The sequence below is a fragment of the Vombatus ursinus genome, unplaced genomic scaffold (assembly GCF_900497805.2).
Source record: "Vombatus ursinus unplaced genomic scaffold, bare-nosed wombat genome assembly UNPS02014832.1, whole genome shotgun sequence".
Classification (NCBI taxonomy): domain Eukaryota; kingdom Metazoa; phylum Chordata; class Mammalia; order Diprotodontia; family Vombatidae; genus Vombatus; species Vombatus ursinus.
This window is the reverse complement of record NW_020954610.1, coordinates 56,013,166-56,029,491: the sequence shown is the minus strand read 5'-3', so window position 1 is coordinate 56,029,491 and position 16,326 is coordinate 56,013,166. Positions and strand designations below refer to the sequence as shown.

General features: G+C 35.1%; 1 protein-coding gene across 4 annotated transcripts in view; it reads left to right on the top strand.

Moving 5' to 3' along the window:
- The window catches only part of RBFOX1 (RNA binding fox-1 homolog 1), a 411,528-nt gene that overhangs the window by 363,076 nt on the left and 32,126 nt on the right, over positions 1-16,326 (top strand). For 2 of the 4 annotated variants that reach the window (XM_027839403.1, XM_027839401.1), the window contains exons 10-11: positions 9,163-9,205; positions 14,070-14,134. In XM_027839403.1, the coding sequence (XP_027695204.1) occupies positions 9,163-9,205; positions 14,070-14,134 (108 nt within the window). Of the gene's footprint in view, positions 1-1,287; positions 1,328-9,162; positions 9,206-14,069; positions 14,135-16,326 lie in introns of all 4 variants that reach the window. The other 2 variants (XM_027839400.1, XM_027839402.1) reach the window with 1 other exon arrangement.

Below are 16,326 nucleotides of genomic sequence, written 5' to 3'. Positions count from 1 at the left end.
ACCATTACCTGGCCACCTCCTAAGTAAGCACTGATAATCCTTTCTACATTGTTAAAGACAACATGTATCAGCTCTGAAAAATCTCCTTTGGACACACATTTTAAATTCTAGACCAAATCATATGCAGAGGCATTCATGTGTTTATAAAATGATTTCTCTGTAACAAAGTACTGGTTTTGGGGGTAAAACCAGCTCTGAAGCTGAAATCCAGAAAGGCACTTTACTGAACAAGAGCTGGTTTTCTATTTAAATGTTGTCTCCTTTAATAGGTTTAACATATACATGCTCTTTCAGCATCAGGAATCATTTGGAAAAGTCACAGAAAAAGTGAATCAAATAGGTTCCCTAACTTGTAAAATGCCATTTGGCCCTGAGGTATTGCCATGCTTTAGACTAGAACAACATGTATTGGGTGTCCCTGGCCTGAGCTAGACTAAGAATATTCAAAAACACTCTGTGTCAGGTTTTCTCTAGAGTAGTCTTTTTCTTGCAGAGATTGTCATTCTGTAAAGATAGTTTTGTGGAAATTAATTAAAGGACTGGGTTTGTTCTGTAATAATTAGAAATAGTTCCAAGAGTCTGCAGGTCATTTTTCATGCATCAGTCAGAGAGATTTGGAGGTTTGAAGACTGTGTTCTAAATTTACTTTGTAGAATTTAGGATGAATGATATAGACATATATATATATATAGTGTGTATATATATGTGTGTGTGTATACATATATATAAAACAGAAAATGCATATGATATCTAGAGGCTAAAATGAAATTCTTGGGTCTACTTTAGTTTCATATTTTTAAAAAGAATTCTGTATTTTAAATAAAAATCATTCAGCTGTGTGTCCCATTACATAGACATAAGTAAATAAGCTATAATTTCAAGGTACTTATTTACTAACATTTCATATATTAAGTAGAAAATCTGAGTCTTCACTAAATGCAAAACTAACTTTCAAAAGCAGTATTTGTCTAGGCTTCATTTGTTAAAACTCAACAATTTCTAAATTTAGAATTTATGCATTTCTACATTTCCATCCTTAAACACTCGGCAACTTGAAGTACAGTACACCACCATTCCCTGCTTCTTGCTAAAACAAATGCAAATTTCATTTTTCCCAGCTAAAGCTATTGATATTCTGCCCAACCTCCTTAAGCAATGTGAACACTGTCCCCTTTACACCTTTTTCATTCTTGTGACAAGAATAACCTCACCAGTGCAGGGGTTGGTGTGTTTGCATGTGGAAATGCACTAATATGGATGTTTTTCTTTGTGTGTGCATCCTTGCAGTGTTGTTTACCAGGATGGATTTTATGGTGCAGACATTTATGTAAGTATTCATTAATGTGCACGCTGTCTCTGAACATTCCTGGAGTCATTCTTTTTACAAGTTTGCTATGTAGCTTTAATCTAGGTTTTGGTTTTTTGTTGTTGTTGTTGTTTATTTGTTTCTTTTTGTTTTTCTATTTCCTTTTTCCTGGCCTGTCAAAAAATTGAGAGAACTATCTCTTAGGTGGAAAATCCTTTCCGCTCATTATGGCTATAATTGAGAAGTATAGTTGTGTAACTCTTCCATCATATCCAGAATGAATACAGACTTAAGAAAACATTTCTCTTTTGTGAAATTAACGTCTCTTCCTCCCTCACTCCACAAAAATGTGCTCTCCAAAGTTTAGTATTGCTCCTTACATTATTATTGTAACATCCAGGACCATATGGTTACTCATTTGAAGAGTTAAAAGATATTTTCATGGCTCTGTTTCCACTTGTATTTGTTAAAATAAACATTTAATTACTTATTTGTAGCAACAATAAGAAAAAAAATTATCATCTAACAAGGAAACTAGTAGAAAATTATGTTAAATTGTTACCATAAAATATATTTCAAATCTTAAACTTCAATCTCTATTCTCCAATCATTCCACTGCCCCTCCCCCAAATAAAAACACTATCTGATTCTAGAATTTTATTGAAACCTTTCCGCATACTTTTTTATACCTGGCTTAAAATAGATAAGATCATAATTAAACCTCTTTTTATTGATGCAGAGAGATTTCATCACCTTAATTATTATAGAATCAATCTTTCTCCAAAATACGATGAAAGCAAAATGGTATGAATATTTAAAATTCATTAGGTGGAATTTAAAAGCATCACCCATTTGTATTTTTAATCACCCAAGAAAGCACCTTAAAAATACTTCATAGTCTGCGATATTAAACTAGATATATGATAAACAGTTCACATTTCTGAGAAAGGGTATTTTGATGGAAGAAAGTAAGGACACTGTATTTCTTACTTAATCCTTGGTAAACTAAAATGGTTATAAAAGGTTTTTTTAAAAATTCATTTAGAAAATGAAATTATTCCACCCTCATTGTTCTATATGTTTCTCCCTTGTAAGGTGGCATGCATACTTATATAATTTTTAAACTATAAAAACAGTTGGCTAGCTCAACATAACTGCTTTCTGTTCATCAAACCCCAGCCCATAACAGTATTTCACCTGCATTTATTCAGTACATCTGTGATCTTAGAAAAGTCATTGCACTTACCTGGGCCTCATCATCCTTTCTGGAATAAAGAGAGTGTTGCATTCATGGCTTCTTAAACTTTTTCCACTGGCGACCCCTTCAGTGCTTCTTAAACTGTGAGTTGTGACCCCACATGACCTCTAATGTCCATTCCAGCTTTAATATTCTCTGACTCTAGAATTTTAAAGGAAGATTCCATTTTTATTAAACACAGAAACTCACTTTCCTTAGAATTAATTCACTTTTTGTTATCAATAGCTGACTACAACTAAAATTTAGATGTAAGATCCTAGTCTGAACGAACCTAATCTTCTAGCCTTCCTAAACAGAAGAACAGTAGTGACCTCTCAGTTACCTACAATTTTCTTCAATGTTCCTTCAAAGTAGGATGTTTATATTTTTGTGGAAGGTCTAGAAACAATATGGGAAATTATTTTTCTAAGATAAAACCCTGTAAAAATCACTTAGTATATGTTCTGAAAGTATGTATATTGATATCTGGTTTCATCCTGTTCCCATTTTAGAGGCAAGGGAGAGCTTCTTTGTTATTTGGAAAAGAATTCAATGGGAATCCTTCTTTTCAACACTAAAGTCTTTTATATACTTGGTGGAAGAAAAATTGGACTGGGAGTCAGGGAATCTGAAGTCTATTCCTCTATCTGCTCCTAATTACTTATATCATTGGCCTACGTTTCATCATTTGTAGAATGAATATGTTGAACTAGATAATCTCTAGCTCTAAGATCCAAAGACTTGATCTTCTAAGACAAGTGTCTTCTCTGCTTTAATGAAGTCTTAAACATGTTTGTATTTATTCCATCTAAACCAGAAGTTCTTAACTTTTTGGTATAATGGATCACTTTGGCAGGTTGGTGAAGCCTATGGACTCCTTAAGAAGGAGAATTATTCTAAGAAAATAATATTTTTAAACGCATAAAAATAAAACATTAAATGCATAAAATAAGACCAATTAATATTGAAATAAAGATGAATATAATGAGGATTCTCCTCCAAGTTCACAAACTCCTCCCACCTCCACCCCTGCCCAATCTATCCATAAACTCCAGATTAAGCTCAGTTATATTAAAGGAAAAAGACCCACTTGATGCTGACCCACTAAATCAGAAAGTAACTTATGATGCTAGACAAAATGCACCTATTTGTAACTAAAAAAATGATATCCGCAGCTTAAGAACCGTCTTTTTAACAATGAAGAATGAATCTTAGTGTTAGACTCAGTAATATCTGCGTATGTTTTCTCCTGAGGTATGGATAAATCCAAATTCTTTGGTGACTCTCTACTAAACCCCCACAGCCCTTTTCCTCCTTTCTTTCTCATCTGACTTACACTGTTCTATCTACCTGCCGTGTCTATCAAACAGACTTGGTGAGGTCTATGTGTATAGAAATTAGCAGAGAGTGAATCAACAGATAGTTCAGAATTCATTATGTTCCTGCTGAGTACCAACTTGGATGGCACAACTAAAGTCCACTTAATAACCATTTAAAATGGTGTGAACTGAAGCTTTTTCAAGAAAAAAAAGGGATTCTGAAAGGAAAATAGTCCCATTATAAAGAGTTAAAAATAGTAAACTCTTTGAGGGAAGAAAGCAATTTAAATAGCTAGAAACACTAGATAGCAGAAGTGTTAGGGAGGGAAGAGTACAGAGAGAATTACATCAACAAAAGAACAAAGGAAAATGAAATCAAATAAAAGAAGTGAGAAACAGACAAAAGGCATTTGCCAAATAAAGAAGCAATAACACCAACACCAAATAAAGACAAAGGATCTATTTATGAATGAAAGGCCTGATGCACTTATAGTAGAACAGTTTACTAAACATTTCATTCTTCCCATGGGAATGCTTAATTCCATAATTCATTTTGATACTAGCCACTCTGAGTTGAGAAAAAGAGAATTACAAATAGGTGAGAGCTTCTCAAAGAGAAGCTAAGCCAAGCCCATAATTGTCATATCACAGTGATAGAATTAGATCATTTTAAGAGTTGGTCAAATTTCTAGGCATAGGGGAAATCAAGGAAAATCCCAAACTGCATGGAACTTTGCTTTTAGATAAGCCTCCTTGTTTTCTCTCAAAAAAAAGGCATAATATATTTGAGGGAAGACCTCAGAGTAGCTATGTTTCAAAATTCAATTCTGCTAAGTAACTTACTAATTTTTTTTAGCAAAAAAGTTTATTCTTTTTTTCAGTGTTCTAATAGACTAAGATCAGCAAGTTTATAGCACTGATGCCACTGAGAAAATTGTTTGTGCCACCCTTCTATGTCCTACCTCATACATCCCTTTCCCTTTCCTCCTATCCCTCTCCCATTTATTCCCTTTCCCCTCCTCTTATCCTTTTTTCTATTCTGTTTTTCCCTTTTCTCTATCCATGCCTCAAACTTGCCAGTTCCACCTGAGGGTTAAGTAATAATGGTAATTGTGACACATATTTATGGATTTGTTTGTTACAATAAAAGCCAAAAAAAAGAGATTAAGATCACCTACCACTAGTACTTCTCACTGTCTTTTTTGTTGTTTTTCTCCTCCATTTTTATCTAATATTGTTATTCCTTATTTGGAGAAAAGATTTAAGAGAAACATGATAACTATCTCCAAATATTTGAAGGGCTGTTTAGGGTTGTTATGTGGAGATGATAGACTTGTTCTGTTTGACTCCAAAGGATAAAACTAGGCTAAAAATATGGAGGTTACAGAGTCAGATTTCAAGGCAGTATAAGGAAGAATTTAGTACTAGTTATTAAAGAACCTCCTGAGCCTCATTTTCCTCATCTGTAAAGGGAGGTCCCATAATATGAAATGGATAATCATTAAGGTTCCTTCCAAAATCTTCTGATTCTATGAATTAAGTCTATCCAATAATAGAAGAGGCTACCTCTGAAACTATTGAACTATCACTTGACAAGCTTTGAAATTGTAAAATTGTAAAAGGTATACTTGCACTGAGTGAAAGATTGGCCTCTAAAGTACTTTCCAACTCTTAAGATTCTGTGCAGTTAGGAATGAGTCAAAGTTGTCATTATTACTATTGCCTTATTCAAGGTTTTGAGACATTTTGATGAGCAGTGTATGAGAGATATGTTAGCTCAGACTTTTTAATTACAGTTTTTAGATATTTCCCATTATAATAATTGACATTCATATAGTATCTTAAGATTTGCAAAACACTTTATATTCATTGTTTGGGTTTCACAACAACTTTGTAAGACATTTACTACAAGTATCATTCCTATTTTACAGATGAGGAGATTTAGACTCGGAAAAGACAAGTGACTTGCACATAGTTAACAAAACTAGTAAGTGCTGTAGGTAGAATTTGAATCCAATTTCCTGACTCCTAAGACTGGCACTTTATCCACTCAGCACTGCTGCCCTCCCTAAGAAATTTCCTGCACAGTGTGACTTACACCAAGTCCTTCGGCTAGCCAGTAATAGACAACTCTGGTGGTTGCTGTCAGGGAGAAGTAACCTGTATGGTCATTAAGGCCAAATCTCTACAAGGTTTTTTGTTTGTTTTAGTGTTTTGTTTTGTTTTTCACATGCAGCTAACCTCTACCATTTGATGCCATCACACTTATAGGGGAGTTAAAATTGTATTTGCATATGTGCAAGGATATATTGGTATAAAGCTTTATCCTAAGTTGATTAATTTTTTTTTAAAAATAGCTATTTTTAAACACGCTGAAAGAATATATTTGTTTTGCTTTAACTGCTCCCCTTTTTCCCCAACCCCTGCCCAGTTTTACATTTGGATTCACTGATTCTTTATAGGCCAGGAGGAAAGAAGAATCAGTCCATCTGCAGAAAGGGCTACATGCATAGGGGGATATAGTCACATATTTGACAAGGCTAGAACATAAGGAAAACTGTAGTTTACTGGAGTCATGAAGGTGCTACCCTTCATGAGACTCTATTATTTCAGTTTGCTTTAGAAACCAGAGGGCATTAAAATTTGCCTTCAGATGGATGAAGTGGCTACGAATAGAGAGGAAACTGGTTTGTGACCTTAAAATGAATTTCTTTGTTGCTTGTGCCTTGAAACAGCATGACTTCTGAAGCAAGCACAGAATCACTAGATCTGATAAACTGTGGATGGCCCAAAGGGAAGCCTCATGCCAACATTGTTCTTAGGAGTCCATACCATGGGACTTTTCTTATACATCATAAGAGACTTCTGTTTGGTTCTTCAGCAATTAAATTCCTTTAAATCACAGCCAACATAGACTCAACTTATAACAAATGCTACAGTGTAGGGAAGCTTGGGTGCAGTGGAGAGAGCACTGGGCCTGGAGTCAGGAAGACCTGAGTTCAAATCCAGGCTTAGACATTTACTAGCTTTGTGATCCTGGTCAAGTTACTTAACCCTGTTTGCCTCAGTTCCTTCATTTGTAAGATGAACTGGAGAAGGAAGTGGCAAACCACTCCAGTATCTTTGCCAAGAAAACCCCAAATGGGGTCACAAAGAGTTGGACATGACTGAAATGACTAAACAACAACACTGTAGCAAATAATGCTGTAATGAGGTTCTAGAACAGTATCATCATAGCATATAAATAAAATGCAATAGCTTAAATAATAGAAAATATTACATAAAATCATATTATCACTCAGTACTTCAGTTTGGTATGATACAGTAGAAAGAACATTAGATTTGCACCCAAAACATTTGGTTCAAATTCTGACTCTGCTTCTTACTAATTACATTATTTAGGGAAGTCACTTTAACAATCTGGGCCTTAGTTTCCTCATTTGTAAAGAAAAGAGGTTTACAGTAGGTAATGTCTTAAGGTCATTCTGTAATCCTCAAGGCCGCCGTCGACAACAGTGCTAATTACCATTTTTTAGTTGAAATAATGCCTTTCATCCATGGATCTGAAAGCCAAGAAGGCGTACCAGTGGCTTAATTGACATAGTAAGACTGAAGGGACAAGGATAGCTCAGTAATAAGTACCGCAAGTTCTAATTCCCTGACCTAAGCATAAATCTATTTTATTCCATTCAATATATTGACTGAGTACCTGTTATGCACAAAGTACTGTGTTAAACACTTGGCTTGAGAAAGAGAACACAAACATATAAGATGTGACTCAACTCTCAAGGATCTTACATAAAAGATGTGTTTTGGGGATAGCTAGATGGCACGGTGGATAGAGCTCTGACCTTGGAGTCAGGAGGACCTGAGTTCAAATCCGGTCTCAGACATACAACACATGACACTTACTAGCTGTGTGACCCTGGGCAAGTCACTTAACCCCAATTGTGTAACAAAAAGCAAAAAAAAGAAAAATGCAATAAAAGATGTGTTTTGTGGAGACATACAATATCTGCACCTGAAACATTTAATGAGTAGAACAAGGCAAGCTATTCCTTAGTTTTGGTAAGGGGGAAAAATGTAAGAGAATCAGTCATTACCTCTTAAATGCAAAGGTCAACAATTCATTGACCTCAATATAGGTTGTTCCATTAAATGAAATTAATTTAAGAAAAAAATCCAAAATACATACACACACACACACACATTTAAGACAGGGCTCTAAAGGGTGCTTATAATTAGATATCTGTATTAGACCTTTGAGGAATTGGGGTAGAATCTCTCCTGTCACATGAAAAAACACACCTACCCTTAAATAAATATTTTTTTCTGGCCAAAAATTTCCCCACCACCACCCCCTAGTCTGTACCACCATGCACAGAAGCCAAAACGGAATCTAGCTGGTGTGTGAAGGATGTGTTAGGTCTAAATGAAACACCTACTACAAGTGTGTTCTCCTTTACTGTAAAAGGATACCATTTAATTCCTTTATGAAAAAGAACTAAAAATAACAGGGCAGGATGGTAACTTCTTTATTTCATTGTGTTCTTAGTTTTCAAGCTGAGCCAAGTGAACAAAACTTTGTTGTCTTTTATCAATTTCAATTTGTTGAAAATATATTTAAATATGATCGCACTAGTACTATTATAGCGAGGGCCTAATTAGTGTGAATAAATTAATCCCTTTAAATGGTAGTGGTATTCAAATTTGGACTTCATATTTCTACTCTGCTAAAATAAACATCTATATTTTACATAATTATAATTTTGTATAGTGTGAATTTGAGTACATGCTGCTACTGCAGGGCACTATTTGCACAAATTTTGACCTCACCAAAATCGTATTACTTTATTCACAGCAATTAGCCCACAATCTAAAATTCTCAGAGGGTCTTACATGAAACTAAAGACAAGAATATGGCTTTTACAAATGAGTAATATGACTTGTTTAAATATGTATTGAGGAATCAGAAGCCATGAAATCGTCATTTCTTTTTTTAAAAAAAGCATGTCCGTACTGTATATAGCAATTGCATTTTATGTGTTTTTGCATTACTTTTCTTTCTTATGAATTCCCAATTCACATAAAATCACAATTAAGATTCAGAAAATATCTTTTTATGTTTTGGTATTTGGTTATCATCACACCTATCATGTATGTACAGCTATGTGTAGATTAATCTATATATTAGTAGAAGCAAACTTGTAAATGAATTGCTCTGGGATTTTGTCTGACTTAAGCATTTTTATTTATTTCATTTTTTGCATTGAAAACATTACATTTCTGTTTCCTTATAGAGTAGTGTATCAAGAGCCTGTGTATGGCAATAAATTACTGCAGGTATGAAGTCCCAACTGATGGAAAAACATCACTTTGATTGTGGATTTGCTGTGAAATCCTACTAACAAAGAAACTATGGGGCGGGGGCCTTTTTTTTTTTTCATACAGGCAAAGGAGGAAGGACCTAGGCAATGGCATTTTCCAGTTTTGATTTTTATTAATTATAGAACCTAAATTAATATCTAAAAATTTATATTTATCTTCTACCATTTAGACCATAGTTATACTGACCCAAATCATAGCCCAGACATTACAGTCAGTTTACCTGGCTTCACACCTGATACTAAACAACCCAATGGTAGATCACCTGTCAGTACTAGACACATCAATCAGGAGGGATCATTAAAATCTACAGAAGAGACAGAATAGCCACATCAATTGTTTCTTCCCAAGAAATGCCCAGCTTAAAGCTGTATTTGCCATATTTGTCTAGTCCAACAACCAGGGGTTGACTTGGTGATTTTATTGGAGCTGCTCAACAATTCAGGGAATAAAATTGGTTGTTAAACTGAATTGATTGGGTGTTTGCCATAGTGAGTGGATTACCCAAATTCAACCCAAATAATTAAACCAGTAACCTAAACTAAGCCTCAGTGTCAGCTTAGCTTTTTTTTGCTTTAATGCAGTAGGGCCAAGCACTCTCTGCATCATTCTAATCTGGGTCCACATATTGCTCTAATTTTCCCAACATTCTTTACCACATCGAAGGAATTCCCTGGGTTGATGAATTTTATTAAAGTTACTGATTTTATAAAGGGAAATGAGGTAGTGGAACTATTATTGTTTGGCTGCCTGAAGATGCAAAACTTTTGGCCATTGTCATCTTGAACTTCAGTGAAACCAGATAATAAAAATAGAGAGCCAAGAAAGTGAAAGTAGGCATTTTAAGACAACTCAAACTAGTCTTTCTTTGCCAGTTACTAGCCATCTTCATTAAAAATTGATGATAGCTCAAGTTAAAGATTCTTAAATAAATTCATTTTTGTTCGTAGGAATTTCTAAAGTTCTAGAGAAAGTACTAACTTTAAAAATTTGGGTCCAGGCATGCAGAAGCATGTCATATTCTTAAGTTCAACTTATAAGATTTCAACAGCTCTCCCTTTCTCCTTCTTCCCTCCCCCCATCTTCTGCCTACTCATCTTAAGAAAACCCAGTATGTGAAAACCTCAAGTTATTAAACAGATAAATTAGCAGAACTATATTTCATTTCATAAAAGGATTCACTTAAGAGTACTTTTAAATAGAAAGATCTCCCTGGTACATTTAGAATATAAATTGATTTATAGCAATTTGAGCCATATAAAGGAGCACATTATCCCTAAGGCCCCTAATGTATAAAATGAAGTCCAACTGAATTTTTAATACAGAATGCTTCTACTGAGCTATGCTATAGTTTTTAGGACCCAATAGCCATCTATAGAACAGATTCAGATTTCCTTTGCCTCACCCTAGATAACCCAGAAAATTCCCATTACTTACCCAAGGCACCAGAGCAAAGGTGTCAAATTTGCATCTGCAGATAGCAAAAGGCTGAGAGCCACTGGACCCAGATTAAAATGTAACTGGGAAATGTCTGACAGAATATATAAAACTACAGTATGACATAGATAATGTTAACTTGTGATTTTCTAAGTCAATATGTGGCCCACATGAAACCATTTCTTTTTGAGTTTGATACCACTTCACTCAAGTATTATGAAATTAATTTTACAAATGGGCCACTAGGAAGTGGTCTTACTCTAGCTATCAATTTCTTTCTTTTTCTTTCTTTCTTTATTTTTTTTTTAGGCAATTGGGGTTAAGTGACTTGCCCAGGGTCACACAGCTAGTAAGTGACAAGTGTTTGGTCTGAGGCCAGATTTCAACTCAGGTCCTCCTGACTTCAGAGCCGGTGCTTCATCCACTGCGTCACCTAGCTGCCCCTAGCTATCAATTTCTCCAGTGAGAAATGGAGGAACTTGGCTTTTGATGTTTGTATACAGGATTTCATACTACAGCACTTTAAAATAGCTAAATTTGTTTACATAGAATTTTATATTTCTTCCACAGCATCTGAGAAATAAATGTTATAAGCAACAGTGCAAAATTAAACTCTGAATTCTATTGTTTTCCTGTATTGTGATAATAGCCCCCCCCCAAAAAAACAAAAAACAAAAAAACCTCACAATTGTCAAAAGATGTCATTTATTTGGAGGAACCAATTCTATATGAAAATAGCCTGGCTACTGGGTAGTTAGTTAGGAACTCTCCCTGCTAGACAATTCTATGGAACCTTGAAAGAGCTCTGGTTATGCTCAGTGAGCTACAAAATATGAGGCAATAAAACTGATTAGAGTCACCTGTTAGAGAAGCAAATTAAAGTAATTTGTAATTTTTTGATCATTTTACAGCATGTGCACATGTACACTGAGTTAATGCACAAATATGTCATGCTCTTAATAGGAATTTCATAGGAAAAAAATTCAAAGAAAAAATTTCTCAGAATGCAGGCATCAAGATTCCTAGCCACTTAATCTTTCCCCCTACCCCTTTTTTTCCCATGTTTCAATTATCAGCTAGATATACAGTCAAGACCAAAATGTACTTCCATTATTTTAGACCCATCATCTCTTTAGGACTTTTATAAATTGTTGCCTTGACTTATAAGTGAGAGATTCTTTGAATAGACTTCTAAGAAACAAAGGCTCCAGTTCATTGTTCTGTCTTATGGAGAGCCAGAAATGTCTCCTAGCATGACCACATTCATTAAATATGGCTGAAGGACTCCATTAAAAATTTCCAAAGAGCTGTATTCATTGGACAGAAGGACCACAAATATAATGGCATAGATGTTGTGTATAGTCTGAACATGCCAACACAGACCATGTGAATTATTTTCAGACATTTTCAAGATATTAGTTTCTACCACTCCCATCTTTGTCACAGTTATTGACTAACAAACATCCCTACTAGCTTAGATGGAAGGGACACATAGATTCTAAGTATTATTGGAGAGATGTGGGACCACAAAAATATTTACTGAGCTATGATACTCACTGAATCACTATTTCTGAGCCATGAGAGTACTGGTGAAAGAATTTTACCAGAAAATTTATTTTAGAAGCTCACATCTCAAATGTATCTCATTGTTAATGCCTCCCAGAAATCTACTAGTCAATTCTTGGCCTAACCCAACTTTCAAAACATTCGCTTGTGTACTTGGTCCTTGGTTGTATAATATAAAAGCTGAGAAACAGCACAAGGGAAACAGCATAAAGAACTCTAAGTCTTTGTATCCCTATCCTGTAATATGACATTTGGCAGAAAATTTGACTTTTTACCAGTATGAGAAGTGCTTTTGGTTTTATGATATTTGATCCAGTCCTCGAACAAACTAATCAACTAATTTTATTCCAGTTTCTGATCCTTGATTGGAAGGCAAATTGTTTCAGTCACATAGTGGTCTCTTGGACCTTTTCTCTTAACCTCCTTTTTTTTTTTAAACTTCAGGTATCTTTATCCCAAAGTACCAATGGTCCCCTATCAAAATGACTTAATGGAGCAATTTTAAAGATGCCCCAGAAAAGGGACTTCTTTCAAGATAACCAAGTATTGAGTATATCTATGAGTAGACAAAAATATATATGTATATATATGAATTAACCCAAACAGAAAGTTTGGGGTAAGGGAAGGAAGGGAAAGCTGCTTGAAAAAAGAAACCATTTCTCATGAAATTTAAGATTGTCTTGGTTCAGCCCTGAGGGACTACAAAGGTGGTATTAATGCATCGCAATTGCCATTACACTCTAGTTTAGAATGTGGTCCCCAACCAAGTTGAACTAACATACCCTGAAGAAATAGCAGGATTTTACTTAGAGCACTTTCCATCTTTCTGCCTCCTCATCTCTCACTAACCTGTCCCCAATTTGATACAGCAATTGAAAGCCAGAAGAAGTCCCCACTGAATACCTGCTAATTTGGACTCCCCTGTCCTGACTCAGTATGAGAGTCCCTCTGACCTAAGTACTGTGGGTATGGCCTGGCCAATGGCTATGTCATCCCAGCAGTGAGTCTTATTTGTTAGGTGTGGGGCATAGCCCACAATTTCAGAGAATTATGGGATGATGAATTATCGTTAGAATCTGAGTGGTCTTTGTGTTATCTGTGGAAAGTAGGTCCCATTTGTTAATTGTGCTAAGATCACTTGGAAATGGCTGATGTATCACCATGGTCTATTGAGCAAGAACCTCTGCTGTTTTCACAGTTTGATAAATCAATGCATCACTGCTCACAGTTCCTTTCAAATATGTACATTCACTTGTCCTTTTGGCTTAATTGAACAGCTGCAATTACTGTTACATACAAGTGAATGTTAATTATTTTCACATTCCTTCACAATAATGATTTTATTTACAAATTAGAAGACTTTATCACATTTTCAACATAAAACAAATACACTGACTGAATCCTAGTAATATGTCATGGTGTGTGACTTATCATTGGCTGAAAATATTAATTTAAACAATCTTTCCATACTGAATGTTGAGAAATGTTGACTAAACAGTATTAGTATTCACATGTAAGAATAATTAACATCCATAAAAAATGCATATGTTAAAGTTCAATAGAAAACTTGCATCCAAAGAATATTCCTATAGATAGATTTAAAGCTTAAACCTTGACGTGCAAATGGGGTTGATACTAAACTATTTAACTGTCCAGTGTGGTTATTACTTATACCTCTATGTATTTAGTTTAAATTAACCTTATAGTTAGAACAATAGTATTTGTGTAATAGTCCTTCGAGCATTGCTTCAGTGTCTGTCAGCTAATAATGCTTTTGATCTTTTTGCCTTCCTCATGTCAAACTTTTTTTTTTTTTTAGGGTGGTTATGCTGCCTACCGGTATGCCCAACCCGCCACCGCCACTGCGGCTGCCTACAGTGACAGGTAAGTCCTCTCTTATTATTGATAAGGACTTGTACATTTATGAAATTGATGGGAAAGGATATTATATCTCGATCTTGGCGAAGCTGCATGAATGGTAGAGAAAAGTTCAGTTGTATGGATACCGGTTATTATAGAACTATAAAAGAGAAGTATGAATGCTTTAACCAGGTAAATTCTAGGTCTCTGCCATAACTCATTAGGCAGAGATGGTCTGAGCCCTTTAACATACTCTCCAGATCTCTCTACACACTACACACAAGTACATATCACACATACACACACATAAATACTACCTTATAGTCTACCACCAACATCATTTTATGGATTCATAGACTCAGAGTTGAAAGGCACTTTCAAGATCAGTCTCATCTTGTCTGACCTCCTCATTTTACAGATGAGGAAATTTAGGCCCAGAAAAGTTAAGTGTCTTGTCAAAGGTCACATAACAAAGCTTAATAGTAATAGTTACTTGTTTAACTCTGAGGCAGAAAGTGGGAGACAATTATTCAGGTAGTGACCTACCTTGCATGTCTTTCCCCTTTTGCATCAGGACAAAGATTTCCTTCACTATATATTTTAAATTTAGGAGTCAAACAAAAGGATTCAGCTCTCAATCTGGGGCAGGGGGCAGGGAAGGGGTGTAAGGTGTGAAGAGGGGGCATATGTAGCATTCAAAAGAAAATAGGCTGGTTTTGGTCATGACCAGACATTATTCAGAACAAGAATGTGTCAGAATTTACCTTAAGTTAGAGACTATCCTAGTGTCCTAGGAATTGTGTCACAACACAGAAAGGATGTGTGTGTGTGTATGTGTGTGCGTGTGTGTGTGTGTGCATGTGTGTGTGTGTGAGAAAGAGAGAGGAAGAGAGAGGAGGAGAGAGAGAGGGAGAGGAAAAGAGAGAGAGAGAGGAAAAGAGAGAGAGAGAGAGATTGAGGAGTTAATGCAGGGTCAGTAGGGTCAGAGCCGTAAGTAGGAAGTCAGTAGTAATTTTTGTATCCATTGCCATAACAACAGGTCCCCTGGAAAACTGTATTTCAATTAAATGCAATTCGTCGATTCCATTTTCTGAGGACACATTGTGAATGTTAAAAATGCTCTGCATGCTTAGTTGCCATAAAGAGTGCTTCTTCTGGTAATGACTTTTTTTTTTAATTAAACAATGTTTCATGAATAAATAAAAATTGCATGTGTGGCTGAGGCATGCTGTATCTATCAGACAGGTAAGCAAGTTACTTTATATGACACTCCTGAACCAGTAACATCAGTAGCAGGCACTGCTCTATATGCCTGGCCTGTCGTCTCTCAGTTCCTCCATAAGGTTAACAGTGGTGTGCTTAATCAGTAGTTTTCATTCCATTTTCACAAAGGTCTGTTGTTAGCATGTTGCAGCTATAGTATTCTTGTGTGATCTTATAAAGCCAAATAAGTTCCTGATCCTTAAAAGCTATATTTTAGCAATCACAAAAACAAACTTTTTTTTAAGGCCATTTAGGCAGCTACAGTTCAGATCTTACTATCTCTTGGAGCATAGTATTGTTGGTTTGGGCTTTTTTCCTTCTTTCACCCCCCCTCCCCCCAAGAAAGTTTTCAAGATTATAGGAGACCTCCAAAGAAATCAAACAGTTGTCAGGATGCAGTTCTAAATGAATAAAGCTAAAAAAAATCATATGCCAAAGGTAAAATATCAAATTTTAAATATACTTCTGTCTTCAGTATTTTTTGATGCTGGATGAGAAGACAGACAGGGTCAACGCAGCTAATTAAGACAATGGTAAAATTGACAAACTGAGGAAAGCTCTATAAATGAAAAGATTCAGTGAGATTACAGTTGGCACACAGAAAATTCTCATGTTATCAATCATCAGTAATGCACTGAAACCTTAAATTACTTTATGACAATATATCTAGTATGCTAAATTTTCAAATACTCACATTGTGTGTAATTATAATGACAATAATTTCAGCCTTCTGTATAATTATAAGATTCTTCAATGTATTTATTTCTGTGAGTTTTTAATCCATGTTCTCAGAATAAGTGTATACTTGACCTTATCTCCCCCCAGTTGAATAAGGTTAACTATAAATCTATAATTTAATTGCTTTCTTCCATGACAGCTTCTTAAACATCTTAAAATAAATAATGTAATGTTTTTCTTTTATGGAATTATTTGACAATTTGGATGCCTCAAAC